The sequence below is a fragment of the Megalobrama amblycephala genome, linkage group LG1, assembly GCF_018812025.1.
Source record: "Megalobrama amblycephala isolate DHTTF-2021 linkage group LG1, ASM1881202v1, whole genome shotgun sequence".
NCBI classification, from domain to species: Eukaryota; Metazoa; Chordata; class Actinopteri; order Cypriniformes; family Xenocyprididae; genus Megalobrama; species Megalobrama amblycephala.
In genome coordinates this window covers 38,868,269-38,881,693 of record NC_063044.1, presented here as the reverse complement: position 1 = coordinate 38,881,693, position 13,425 = coordinate 38,868,269, and the positions used below count along the sequence as shown (strand labels likewise).

General features: G+C 38.9%; 1 protein-coding gene across 1 annotated transcript in view; it reads right to left on the bottom strand.

Annotated features, from left to right (window-relative positions):
• The window catches only part of cacna1ha (calcium channel, voltage-dependent, T type, alpha 1H subunit a), a 133,305-nt gene that overhangs the window by 49,591 nt on the left and 70,289 nt on the right, over positions 1-13,425 (bottom strand). The window contains 2 exon segments of the mRNA XM_048192158.1: positions 404-716; positions 2,653-2,812. Coding sequence (XP_048048115.1) covers positions 404-716; positions 2,653-2,812 — 473 coding nt within the window.

Here is a 13,425-nt window from a genome sequence, read left to right as displayed (position 1 = left end):
CTGATGAGGATGGATTGAAAGTACTGATGAGTTAATATGCAGCGGGACACTTTTTCTATTCTTATTTAATTTCCACAGGCTGTGATACAAGATATCACTTTCCCATTGAAAAATCTCATCACTTTGCAGAGTTCCTTCTGAGAAAGGGGCAGAAATGACTAAAACAGACATTTGCTCAGTGGAGATTCAATTATTTGGTGTGGTTGGAGCGTGCTTAACAAGACTTTGTCCTTTCAAGAAGAAAATTGAGCAATAAAAAGTTGTAAAAAGCCTCATCTATCTTTGTAGTAACTAGGGCCTTTGACTTCAGGGAAAAGAACAATGATGCTTACTAAAGCATTTCCATTCCCACAGCGTCCAACAAAAAGACCATCAGTTATGTAGAAAATCAAGAGGAACGTACCTGGAATATCGCAATCCAGGCATATCCTATATTATCGAAGTTCACTGCCCCTTTGTGCGGGTTGAGCTCCCCGGCCTTACACACATTGTAATACTGGTTCCAGTTAATACAGCTGCTGTTGCTGGTCCCATCCAGGCCAGAGTAGGTATGTCCCGGTGGAGATGCATTTAAAGTGCACTCAACACCATCCTTGAGGGGGGGCACCTCACTGCAGCGCAGCATGCCGTTCTCCTTAATGGAGGAGCAGATGAAGGGGTTATCCTCACCGTCTTCATTCATGTAGTACGGACTCATGAACGAAAGATTGTAAAGGCTGTGGAAACACATGAAAAACAAATCGAAATATATCAACAGACTGTAACTGAAACATTGTATCATTGAAAGTCATTTACATGAGAGGACCCCTGCAGAACCTCATGACTGTGTGCCAAGGTCAATAAGTCTCTTAAAATATCAGGTAATTTGACCTTTTTATGACAAGGGAAGGTTGGTTCAGGTTTTAAAATGTCATGTGGTGCGTAAAAAAAAAAAAAAAACTTTACCTTGACAAAAAATATTTTAAAAAATTGATTAAGATGTTGACACTTATACATATTCAAGGCGTGAGGACAATATGTTATTAGTTACACCACATGACACTTAAGGTAGCAGCCGATTCACGTGACCGGCTTGGAGATTTCAGAAAAAAATCAAACAAGATGGTGGTCTCTCAAGCGGCAGTGGAGCGAAGAAAAGGAGCGTGAACTTATATCTTTTTACACTGGTAAGTTGTCATGTGTCAACCCAAAACAGGGAATTTACCTCAATTTAATGCTTAAAATAGCAACAGATGTCCAATTTAATGTCCTTAGGCAGTAATTAATTAATTTTTAAGTTAAATGCTAAAAAGATGTGCTCCATGTAACGTCTGCAGTGGCATAGGCTGTAGGGATTGTGGCACTTAACTTTTGATGCGATCGACCCAGGTTCAAAACTTCCTTTTGCCAAACTTGCTCTTCTTCCTTTTCCCATCACAAATCAGATTGGAAAGGCATTTTTATTTAATAAAATTTAAGAAAATATTTGAAAAGTTGAATTAAAATGCCTAACAAGTATTTAACTATAAAGTATTTATTGGGTTGGCAATAGATTTGCTCCTCTCTGATTGGTTGCTGCCAACTGTCCATTGCCCTAATTAGTTGCCCAGCAACATTGCTCAAAAAGTTGCCCCATGTATCATCATATCGTCATTAAATTGAAAATAGAAAATGGTAGAAACATTGTTCAAATCCATCTGAAACCAACAGGGCATCAAGAGAACCTTTTTTCTTTTTTTTTTTTTAGAAAAACTTATTTTAAAACAAATGTGTTTTAACCTACATTTTTAAAATATTTTTCCTTTTCTTTATCATGGACACTCTTGCATACCATTGATTCATCTGCCTAATATGTTTAAATTAGGTCAGAAGTAAGTTTTAAAGGAAAAAAAAGTTAATTTCAAAATGACTATTATTATTTTTTATATACATCATTGGGGACCCTGGAGCCCCCAAACATAAAACAAATTACATTTAAAACAGAACCTGATTCAGACATTGTTATTAAAACAAGATATACACTGACAAGTCTGGGAATATCACGTCACAAATGGTATTGTAAAGCGATACAAAAAATTAAATCAACTAAAGGCTGAACCGGGTCAAAACTCTGCTTTTACTGCCATCATTTGCAGTACTTAATATAATTTAATCTCATTAAAATGAAAATAAACTTTCAGCAAAAACACTTTAGAACAGGACATTTCACAAGCTCATATTTCATGCTAAATAAGAACTGAAAGATGAAAATGTTATTGCTCTAGCATGTTTGAATCACAGGGGCTATTACACAAACACATGCATTTTCAGAGCACCAATTTGTCCATTTACATCAAAATGATTTATAATTCAACACATTTTGATGATTACAGTCTGTAATCATCAATGCCTCTAAAGACTGTTATTTATTTAATGTGGTTTTACTCTTGTACCTTTGTTGGAGGTGTGTGTACCTTCAGTGCTCGGGGACCAATGCTCAGCACTGATTTGATGCCAGGGTGCAATGTTCAGTTTACAAGACTGTCAGTGGCTGAAATGCCATTGCTGCTGGCAACAGTTGGCTGCCACTTTGGATCATGTCGGTAGTGCTGACATGCTCCCAGTGGAGAGAGGGTAAAAGAGGAGAAGAGGGGAAGAAGGCTGCCGGTTAGATAAGAGCAGGACAGTACTTACGCTTTCACGTCATCTGGCATGAAACACCGATTCCTAAGCAGTCCAGCCCACAGCTGCACCCCGACAATGCCGAATATAAAGAAGACAAAAAAGCACAGCAGGAGGACGTTGCCTAACATAGGCAGAGTATCAAGAAGCAGGGTCACCAGTATCCTCATACCTGAAATACAAAAGCACAAGAGAACACAGTATTTTAATTGTCCCGTGTTTACTCCATAATGCTTTTAGGCTTTGCATAATATTCTATGCTTTATTATAAATAAATTGGATAGACCAGTGTATGGATTAATCAGACAGTATTTCGAGATTATCAACCTTGACTGATAACTGTTGATTTGAAAATCTACCAACAGCCTTGCCAATGGACATTTTTTCACAATCTTTTTGAGTGAATTTTAATTAAATATTTTAAAAAAGTAAATGTGCATTTGATTTCAGCCATGTTGGTATTAAATTATATCATATTGCAAATGGACGCATTTATGAGGTGAGCTTTTATACATTTTTTTTAACTAGAGGAGCACTAGATACTACATGATAACTACACTGTCCACCTTAAAGGGTTATTTCACACAAAAAGTACAATTTTGTCATTAATTACTGACCCTTGTGTCGTTCCACAGACCTTGGTTCATCTTCAGAACACAAATTAAGATAATATTTAATGAAGTCTGACTCCAGTGGTTTGTGCAAACAAAGCACTTGTGTCACTTCATAAAACTGAGGTTAAACCACTGGAGTCACATGGAGTAATTTAATTATGTCTTTAATGAGGGTGACTAATTAATGACTGAATTTTCATTTTTGGGTGAACTAACCCTTTAAGAGACCTTTTGAATCACAAATACTAAGAAATGTTACTTACTTGAAACTACATTAAGACCAACAGAATTCTCCTAAATGTTGTCCCAATTAGTAAAACACAGTTGTTGGGAAAAAAAGGAAATTCAAATTGGACAATATTTGTTAAATGTTAAATGTGTTTATGAGTTCCCAGCATGCATTGCAGAATGAATGAATTATACGGTTACTGTTATAGGACTGTTGATTTGCTGTTTGCTGACTTTTTTATATACTATATATACTATATATACAGTGTGTGTGTGTGTATATATATATATATAAATGTGCAGTGAACTAAGCTGTTAAAGGTGCTAAAGAGGATGTTTTGTTTTATACATTTTTGCGATATTACTTGAAACTGTCTTTACTAACTGATAAAAGACTATTTATTAGGTGCACTGAAAGTAATAATATTAATATACATCATCTGTGCACGAGGTAGGGCCTTAAAAACATCAGCCAATCGTGTAAACGATTGGCCCTCTGGCTTGTCAATCACTGCCATGACGTTCCTTGTGAGAGACGAGCGCGGGTGCGCGCTCCAATAACTTTCCACACTCCACAGGCGCTGCATGTAATGTTTTTGTCAGGAGACAGGAATAACAACTGCAGATTATGAGTTACCTGCGGTGAGTCCGACATAATGAATCCACTAACGCGACACAGCGAATGCCGGTGGTAAACACTCGTGTTCCAATACTCGTGCACGAGTTTTGGGAGGTGTTCCCTCGAAATTCTTACGCATGCGCTCATTTCAAAAACTCAGTAACAGTCTTTGGTTTCTCAGTCGACGAAAAGATCCTCTTTAGCACCTTTAAAGCAGGTATCTAGTTTTAGAAGGTTCATTTTGGTAGCCATATATATTATTTACATATATATGGCTACCAAAATGATAGATCCTTATTTTGTTGCTAATTGAAAATTTGTTAAAAAATACATTTGTGTGACCATGTAAATAAATAAGAATGATGTGTAGGGGTGTATGTATTTGTTTTGCCCTATAAACAGCCCAATGTTGGGTAGGATGCACGATTTCCTGACTTTTTACACAAAAAGACTTCCAGTTGAGACCTTGAAACACCATATCGAGGGACGTAACTCCTTGGTCCGAGAGTGTGAGTGTGGGATCTGTTAATGGCATTAATTTAGAGTAATATCATGCTGGATTTTTTTTCACTCCACTTTTGAAGTACGGCACAGATGTTTTCTTGTGGAGCTGTGTACATATGGACCTCTGATGTCTAGGTCCTTCTGTTTAGCTTATGGTTTATTTTTGTTATGTTATGCATACTTTGTTTATTTTCTTATTGTATTGTTAGTTGGTTGTGTTGAAACAGTGTTTTGTTGTTCTCTTGTATTTGGTTTAAGTGTGTGATTTTAAAATCTGAGATAAGTTTGAGACAACCGCTGAGGTTTATTTTGTGTTATTGTTTAAAGGGGAGAATTTGATCATTTTCTCTGTGTTCCAGGAGCCAGTCTGTGTGGGAGTGTCTGTCCTCTGGGGTCAGCTATGTCTTCCTCTTTCTTTACTGTTTGTTGGCTCAAGGTTTTCTTCACTGCATGGACATTGAGATGAGGGTGTAGAGTGACCTGTTCACCGCTGTCACGGATTGTGCTGGTATAACTCACGCAAACATGAAGATGAAAAGGAAGTCTTTAATAAATCCAGAGAGAGAGGACCATAACACACAACCAAACATCAACAAGACCCAACAACAATGAACAGAAACAAGGGAACTTAAACAGAGGTGCAAATAAAGGTGATTAACAATACACATCTGACAGTGACTCAACTCAGAAACCATGACAACAAACAAGGCGGGGAAAACGGTGCAAATGAAAACAGAGGTGACTGTGACGACTGCGTTTATTTCAAGTTATTTGTTAGTGATTTAGATATCAGTGTGGTGTGTGTGCCGTTAAGACTGTGGGTTGTGGTCCGGTGTTTCTTTCCCTTTCCCACAGGCCTGGTATAACCTGTACTATTTTAAGTCGTGGGTTGTGGTTTTAGTATTTTGGCATCCGGTCCAGATCTCCAAAATGGGATTTTAACATTTAAATTAAAAATAAATTGTCTGTTTATCCTAAGCTATTATTGATGGTTGTTTTGTTAACAAAAGTATTTGTACTTGAAGGTCAAGTCTCTGTTCTCTTTTGTTGAACTTGTTTTGCTGCAAGGTGTTAAACAAAATTATTTCCGTGGGCGTAATTCCTCGGTGGCGTAGTAGGGAGTTAAGTGTGACCTTTTGATACAGCTCGGTTACATGTAGTTCCCTTGATGAATTTCTTGTCTAAATGAGTCATTTTGCATTTAGTGAATGAACACATTCAAATTGAAAAAAAGAGTAATGTTACTTAGGATAATTTTTTAAAGCAATAGTTGAGAGATTCTAAAACTTTTTTTTACAGTGCATATAGTGTAATGTAAATCAAATGGCAAACCTTATGTTGTAGAATGACAACTTTAACCTAAATTGGTCCAACTTGTTAATGCTCGACAGAGCAGAGAAATTGCATATTTTAAGTGTGCTGCTGAGGGACTGTAGGGATTGACTGAGTCTAACTTTAATGAAAAAATTAAGACTTAAACCACTGAACAAATACCCAATCCCATTATCCTCCACTGCAGGTTTTCACAACCCCTGAAAAAAGCTAACCATAACTGAGAACACCACATAGCAAGACCCTAGCAATCACATATGTGCTAACAACTAGTCAGAACACATTAGCAACCCACCCACGACACCTTAGCTACCAAGTAGCAATGCCCTGTCAACACCCTACAGTAGCATTGTTTTGCACAGGCAAAGAACACTCAGATTTTTTTGAGAGTAGATGCAGAATTCTAGTGTAGTGCTGAGAATTACCATAATAGGAAAAGCCTAAGGAATGTATTTCACATGCTAATATAAACTCACATCAGAACTTTCAGGCAGTTAAATATTACACTGTCCTAAAGAATACAAACAACGGCTGTCAAAGTTAGCACATTAATGTATGCGATTAATTAAACTGTAATGTTGTTATTTTTATTTCACACAGTTAACACATTAAATCTGACATTACAACGGCTTTATTCTGTTCTGTGATTACTAAAAACATGAAGAATGTTTAACAAAAGTTTTTATGTTAGAACCGATTAACAATGAATTAATGATTGTTATCATTAATTGATATAATTAATTCTCTCCTAGGTGAACTATCAAAAAAAAAAAAAAATTGCTGCTGTAGAAGTGAAATGTAATTTGGACAAACAGTAATTAGATGACTGTCGGAGGCAACCTAGGCTCATTGGAAAAAAATTTGCAAACATTTAGGTAGAGGCATGTTTTTCCAGTGAGCCTAAGGTTGGTCTAAAAGGACAAAATTAATTTTACAAATATAATTCTGTAAAGTGTGTGAGGCTGGGGGGTATGCGTATGATATTTTTGTGCAAGTAAGATAATCTCTGTAGTTCACATATATTTTGCTGCAATTGAAACCAAAATGTGTCCATGTTATGCATTTTTTTGAGATTATGTGAAATGAATTATGATCAAATATTTTGATCAACTGACAGCCCTAACAAAAAACAAACCAAAGAGCAAAAGAACAGGCATGAATGCATATGTAAGTCAGTTGTGTCACATGGCCCAGTGATCAAGACAGTTCGGTGGCATACTAATCCCCGGTTTCACAGACAAAGCTTAAAGGCCCGTTCACACCAAGAACGATAACTATAAAGAACACGATAGAGATATAGTTCTAAAAATCGTTCTAAATATAAAAGAATAGCACTGTCCGCACCACAGCTATAACAACAACGATATAGAGAAACAATACTGATGGGATCCCTTTCAGAACGATTTTTTCCAGCTGTTGAACTATAAACACTGAATCCATTCTAATTTAAGGCCTCGCGCATTTAAAATGGCAGACGACATTGCGGAGAAGTTAATCACCGATGTACAGAAAAATCCACCACTGTTTGACAAATCAAACACCCTTTTCAAGGATACTTTAAAGAAAATATACAGTGGGTACGGAAAGTATTCACACCCTCTTAAATTTTTCACTCTTTGTTATATTGCAGCCATTTGCTAAAATCATTTAAGTTCATTTTTTTCCTCATTAATGTACACACAGCACCCCATATTGACAGAAAAACACAGAATTGTTGACATTTTTGCATATTTATTAAAAAAGAAAAACTGAAATATCACATGGTCCTAAGTATTCAGACCCTTTGCTCAGTATTTAGTAGAAGCACCCTTTTGATCTAAAACAGCCATGAGTCTTTTTGGGAAAGATGCAACAAGTTTTTCACACCTGGATTTGGGGATCCTCTGCCATTCCTCCTTGCAGATCCTCTCCAGTTCTGTCAGGTTGGATGGTAAACGTTGGACAGCCATTTTTAGGTCTCTTCAGAGATGCTCAATTGGGTTTAAGTCAGGGCTCTGGCTGGGCCATTCAAGAACAGTCACGGAGTTGTTGTGAAGCCACTCTTTCATTATTTTAGCTGTGTGCTTAGGGTCATTGTCTTGTTGGAAGGAAAACCTTCGGCCCAGTCTGAGGTCCTGAGCAGTCTGGAGAAAGTTTTCATCCAGGATATCCCTATACTTGGCCGCATTAATCTTTCCCTCGATTGCAACCAGTCGTCCTGTCCCTGCAGCTGAAAAACACCCCCACAGCATGATACTGCCACCACCATGCTTCACTGTTGGGACTGTATTGGTCAGGTGATGAGCAGTGCCTGGTTTTCTCCACACATACCACTTAGAACTTTTTGGCCTTAATTCTATCTTGGTCTCATCAGACCAGAGAATCTTATTTTTCACCATCTTGGAGTCCTTCAGGTGTTTTTTAGCAAACTCCATGCGGGCTTTCATGTGTCTTGCACTGAGGAGAGGCTTCCGTCGGGCCACTCTGCCATAAAGCCCCGACTGGTGGAGGGCTGCAGTGATGGTTGACTTTCTATAACTTTCTCCCATCTCCCGACTGCATCTCTGGAGCTCAGCCAGTGATCTTTGGGTTCTTCTTTACCTCTCTCACCAAGGCTCTTCTCCCCCGATAGCTCAGTTTGGCCGGATGGCCAGCTCTAGGAAGGGTTCTGGTCGTCCCAAAGGTCTTCCATTTAAGGATTATGGAGGCCACTGTGCTCTTAGGAACCTTAAGTGCAGCAGAAATTTTTTTGTAACCTTGGCCAGATCTGTGCCTTGCCCCAATTCTGTCTCTGAGCTCTTCAGGCAGTTCCTTTGACCTCATGATTCTCATTTGCTCTGACATGCACTGTGAGCTGTAAGGTCTTATATAGACAGGTGTGTGGCTTTCCTAATCAAGTCCAATCAAACACAGCTGGACTCAAATGAAGGTGTAGAACCATCTCAAGGATGATCAGAAGAAATGGACAGCACCTGAGATAAATATATGAGTGTCACAGCAAAGGGTCTGAATACTTAGGACCATGTGATATTTCAGTTTTTCTTTTTTAATAAATCTGCAAAAATGTCAACAATTATGTGTTTTTCTGTCAATATGGGGTGCTGTGTGTACATTAATGAGGAAAAAAAATAAACTTAAACGATTTTAGCAAATGGCTGCAATATAACAAAGAGTGAAAAATATAAGGGGGTCTGAATACTTTCCGTACCCACTGTATATATATGAAAAATAATTGGTCATACACTCAGAATAAATGGTAAGTAAAATAAAAGAATTAACAATGAGATCATTATATGCCAGGCTAGCAAACAGTGTAACATAAAATTACCTCAGATATACAGCGCTAGTTTTGACAACATTGTCTGGCTTCCTTTGAAGTTGCAGTGATATATTGACTTCGTCATCTAAATTCACTGTTAGATTAGATCGATTACACTAGCTATTCATTCGAAACATACCATGCTAAGGACATCTGCTGGTTAAAGCCGTGTAAATTCAACAAGAACACCAAAAACATGTTGTACACACTTTAAAACCGCAGCACGTAAGCTTAGAATAAACAGACCGTTATCGTTCGTTGGTATGGATGCAAACATAGTTATCGTTATAGTTATCGTTCTTAGTGTGAATGGGCCTTAAGTCTAGTCTCAGACTAAAATGCATGTTTGAGCTGTTTTAACTGAAAGCAACTTGCACTGACATTTTAAAATATGTCAGTGCCATTAATTTGTCTCAAAATGCACACCAGTTTTTTGCTAAGGCACGTTTATATAAGATACTTAAATGCCCTAATGGAACTAAGGCCTAATCCTGGCTTAATCTAAACCCTGTCTGTGAAACTGGGCCTAAAGCTGTCAAAATGGATAAGCCTGAGAGCATCAATGTTCAGCATATCTGATACAGAATTAATAACCTGTTACCTACAGACATGGGCGACATTTGACTCAAGGTTTTTTTTTTTGTACCTGCATCACCTGCATTTTTTTTTTTTGTACCTGCATCAGCAAAATATTCACAGAAATTTTAAGCAAACAAGTTTATGTATGCTTATTTACTCATTTATTTAATAATTCACTTAATTTTATTATCTTGGAAAATGACGTGGACGATATGTGAATCAGTGTCCATCCTTTTGCGAGCAACTGGCCATAAAGAAAAATGCTACGTCGCAATATTGAAAATATTTCCATTTTAAACCATGAAGGCGAGCCAGTTGATATCACACAAACAATGTGCAAACTTTGCGTGAGAGTTATGCAAGTGAAGAAGTCTCACACGCCAGTCAATTATTCACTACAGAAACTGAAAGTAAAAACATACTGAGCTTTCGTTATCTGCTATCTGGGCAATTGAATTGCAATATAAATTTAATAATAAAAGTAGCATGATAATAAGAAAAATAATTTAATAGCCCTGCATGCCCGTCCGCTATATGCCACTGTGAAGGGATAAATGGCGTTCGGGCACGGCGTCAAATCGATTAACTGTTTTATCCAAATCTACATGCATGGACCGTTCAGTGTTCATTACGGCAATGTCCGAGACTCTCCTGTCTCATGCTGTTTCTCATGTGTTTTCATTCTGCGCAAGCAAGAAATGTTTACTAGACTGTGGACTAGCTTTGACTCTCTGAACAGTGGCCGTGCAGCCGAATTTTTATGACCACGTGTGCATGCGCCGAATGTATCTTTCCGCATTCATGGGCAAAGGAGTATCTTTGAAAGGCTTGCGCGCTCATGGGCAAATGACTATCTTTAAAAGGCTCACGTGCTCAGAGGGCAAAGGAGTATCTTTAAAAGGCTCACGTGCTCAGAGGGCAAAGGAGTATCTTTAAAAGGCTCAAATGCTCAGAGGGCAAAGGAGTATCTTTGCAAGGCTCGCGCACTCAGGGGGCAAAGGATTATCTTTAAAAGGTTCATGCGCTCAGAGGGCAAAGGAGTATCTTTGAAAGGCTCGCGGGCTCATGGGCAATGGAGTATCTTTGAATGACTCATGGGCTCATGGGCAAAGGAGTATCTTTGAAAGGCTCACACGCTCATGGGCAAAGGAGTATCTTTGAATGGCTCGCGCGCTCATGGGCAAAGGAGTATCTTTGAAAGGGTTGTGCACTCATGGCCAAAGGAGTATCTTTGAAAAGCTTGCGCGTTCATGGGCAAATGAGAATATTTAAAAGGCTCACGTGCTCAGAGGGCAAAGGAGTATTTTTGAAAGGCTCACATGCTCATGGGCAAAGGGGTATCTTTGAAAGGCTCACGCAGTCAGGGGGCAAAGGAGTATCTTTAAAAGGCTTGCACGCTCATAGGCAAAGGCTCACACGGTCAGGGGGCAAAGGTGTATGTTTGAAAGGCTCTCGTGCTCAGAGGGCAAAGGAGTATCTTTGAAAGGCTCACGCGCTCATGGGCAAAGGAGTATCTTTGAAAGGCTTGCGCGCTCATGGGCAAAAGAGTATCTTTGAAAGGCTCGCGCACTCAGGGGAAAGGAGTATCTTTGAAAGGCTTGCGCGCTCAGAGGGCAAAGGAGTATCTTTGAAAGGCTCACGTGCTCAGAGGGCAAAGGAGTATCTTTGAAAGGCTCACGCGGTCAGAGGGCAAAGGAGTATCTTTGAAAGGCTCGCGCTCATGGGCAAAGGAGTATCTTTGAAAGGCTCATGCGCTCATGGGCAAAGGAGTATCTTTGAAAGGCCATCGTGCTCATGGGCAAAGGAGTATATTAGAAAGACTTGTGCGCTCAACTGTGCGTGAGACAGAGGGGAACGTGGAAAATGAAATATACCTGGGCCTTAACAGCTCCAAATTAGTGGACTGGAGCTGACGGATCACATCGGGAAAAATATCCCCCCCCCCCCCCATTGTCGCCCATGCCTCAATGGTTGAATTTTGCGTAATAAAAGCAGAACAAAACTGCGCTACTCATTTATGCTTCACAGACCGTTTATCAGTTTGTACCATTGTCTACAGAAAGCAGAACAAAACTGCGCTACTCCTTTGTGATTCACAGCCCGTTTATCAGTTTGGACCAATGTCAGTGCAGCGCGAGCTACTCACGAGCCAATCTTGATCATGCGACAGTGATACTACACAGTGCTGGGAGATCCAGTAAAGAAAGCATTTGAATTTTCCACAGAATTAATAACATTGCTGTGAGATCTAGTGAGAAGCATTCAAATTCGGTGCAGAGTTCTCCATTAATAACTGTAGATATAAGATCAAACAGCATTGACGTGGAAACCAGAAGAAACATTGTGCCATGAATGAACAAATTATAGAGGGCTTTCAGTCCACAAATTAACATTCACCATGGATTTAATGTAGTAACACTAACTGTAACTGTGGAATTTTGGCAAGAATAGTAAAATGCTTTCAAGGACTTCACACATCTTTTTCCAGCACTTCAAAACTCTAATATTATCATATTTAAATGTTATTTTTAATGTGATGACCAAAACATTTTTTGTTCATCCTTCATAGATAACCCCTATTTATAAAACTAAAAGTTTCAACATGTAGGAAAAATCACACTTATTTAAAAATAAAAAAGACATTAAATTACCATTGTAACCAGTAGGTGGCTGCCATTTCCACTCCCTAATATATATTTTCAATCGTTTTGCTTTTGAATTATTATTTAGACATTATGAATGATAATGCTGCAAACTTAAAATAAAATTGCACATTATAATTTCTGCAAGTTAAGTCTATAACAAGGCATTTGTCAGTAATACAGACAAAATGGGGGAAAATGTGAATAACTGCGCTGCAGGTTGAGGTGTGCTCCTAAATTTTCTGCTTGTGCTCCTAAAATTTTCATTAAGGGGCTATAGTGCTCCTAGTGCTCCTAGCCCCGTTTAAGATGAAACAGTCCTGTCTATCACTCAATTCTTGAAATGACACAACAATGGTGAAAAGCAGCAAAAAGACACTGTATTCCTCACTCCAAGTGCATAAAAACATCAGCAAACATCATTGAGAGAAAAGCCCCTGGAGAGAAGCGACGCATCCGGTGGATCCGTGTGACTAATGTGTTTGAGGTGGGGGTGTGTGGCTGATGTAATTTAAGTGTATGATATGAGGAGGAGAGGGCCTTAAATGGGCCTGTCTGAGTGTGGACATCCTTTTGATGGCCTGCATCCCTCCCGCCAAAGACAGCGTGGAGCCACAGTGTTGCTCGGACACTCTAATGAGGCCCCTAGAGAACTCTGTGGTCACAAAGAGGATGAACATGCTAACTCGCTCTCGTGTAAACAGATAGAGGGGAGATAGAGAATCAGTCTGCCAAGGATTTCTAGCTTGGTATTTGAATAACAGCTTCAGGTGTGAGAAGTCATGTTGGGCTGTCGGCAATAACAAAATGATGTAGATGCACACATGCACTCAAACTAACATCCACAATTCGCTCCGGTGAATAGTAATATCATTCCATACTAAAAGCACTTCTGCTGGCGGCAACACTCCACCGAGACAAATAAATCACTGTATCTCGTCTTCTATCTAGGCAACAGCAGAGTCATTA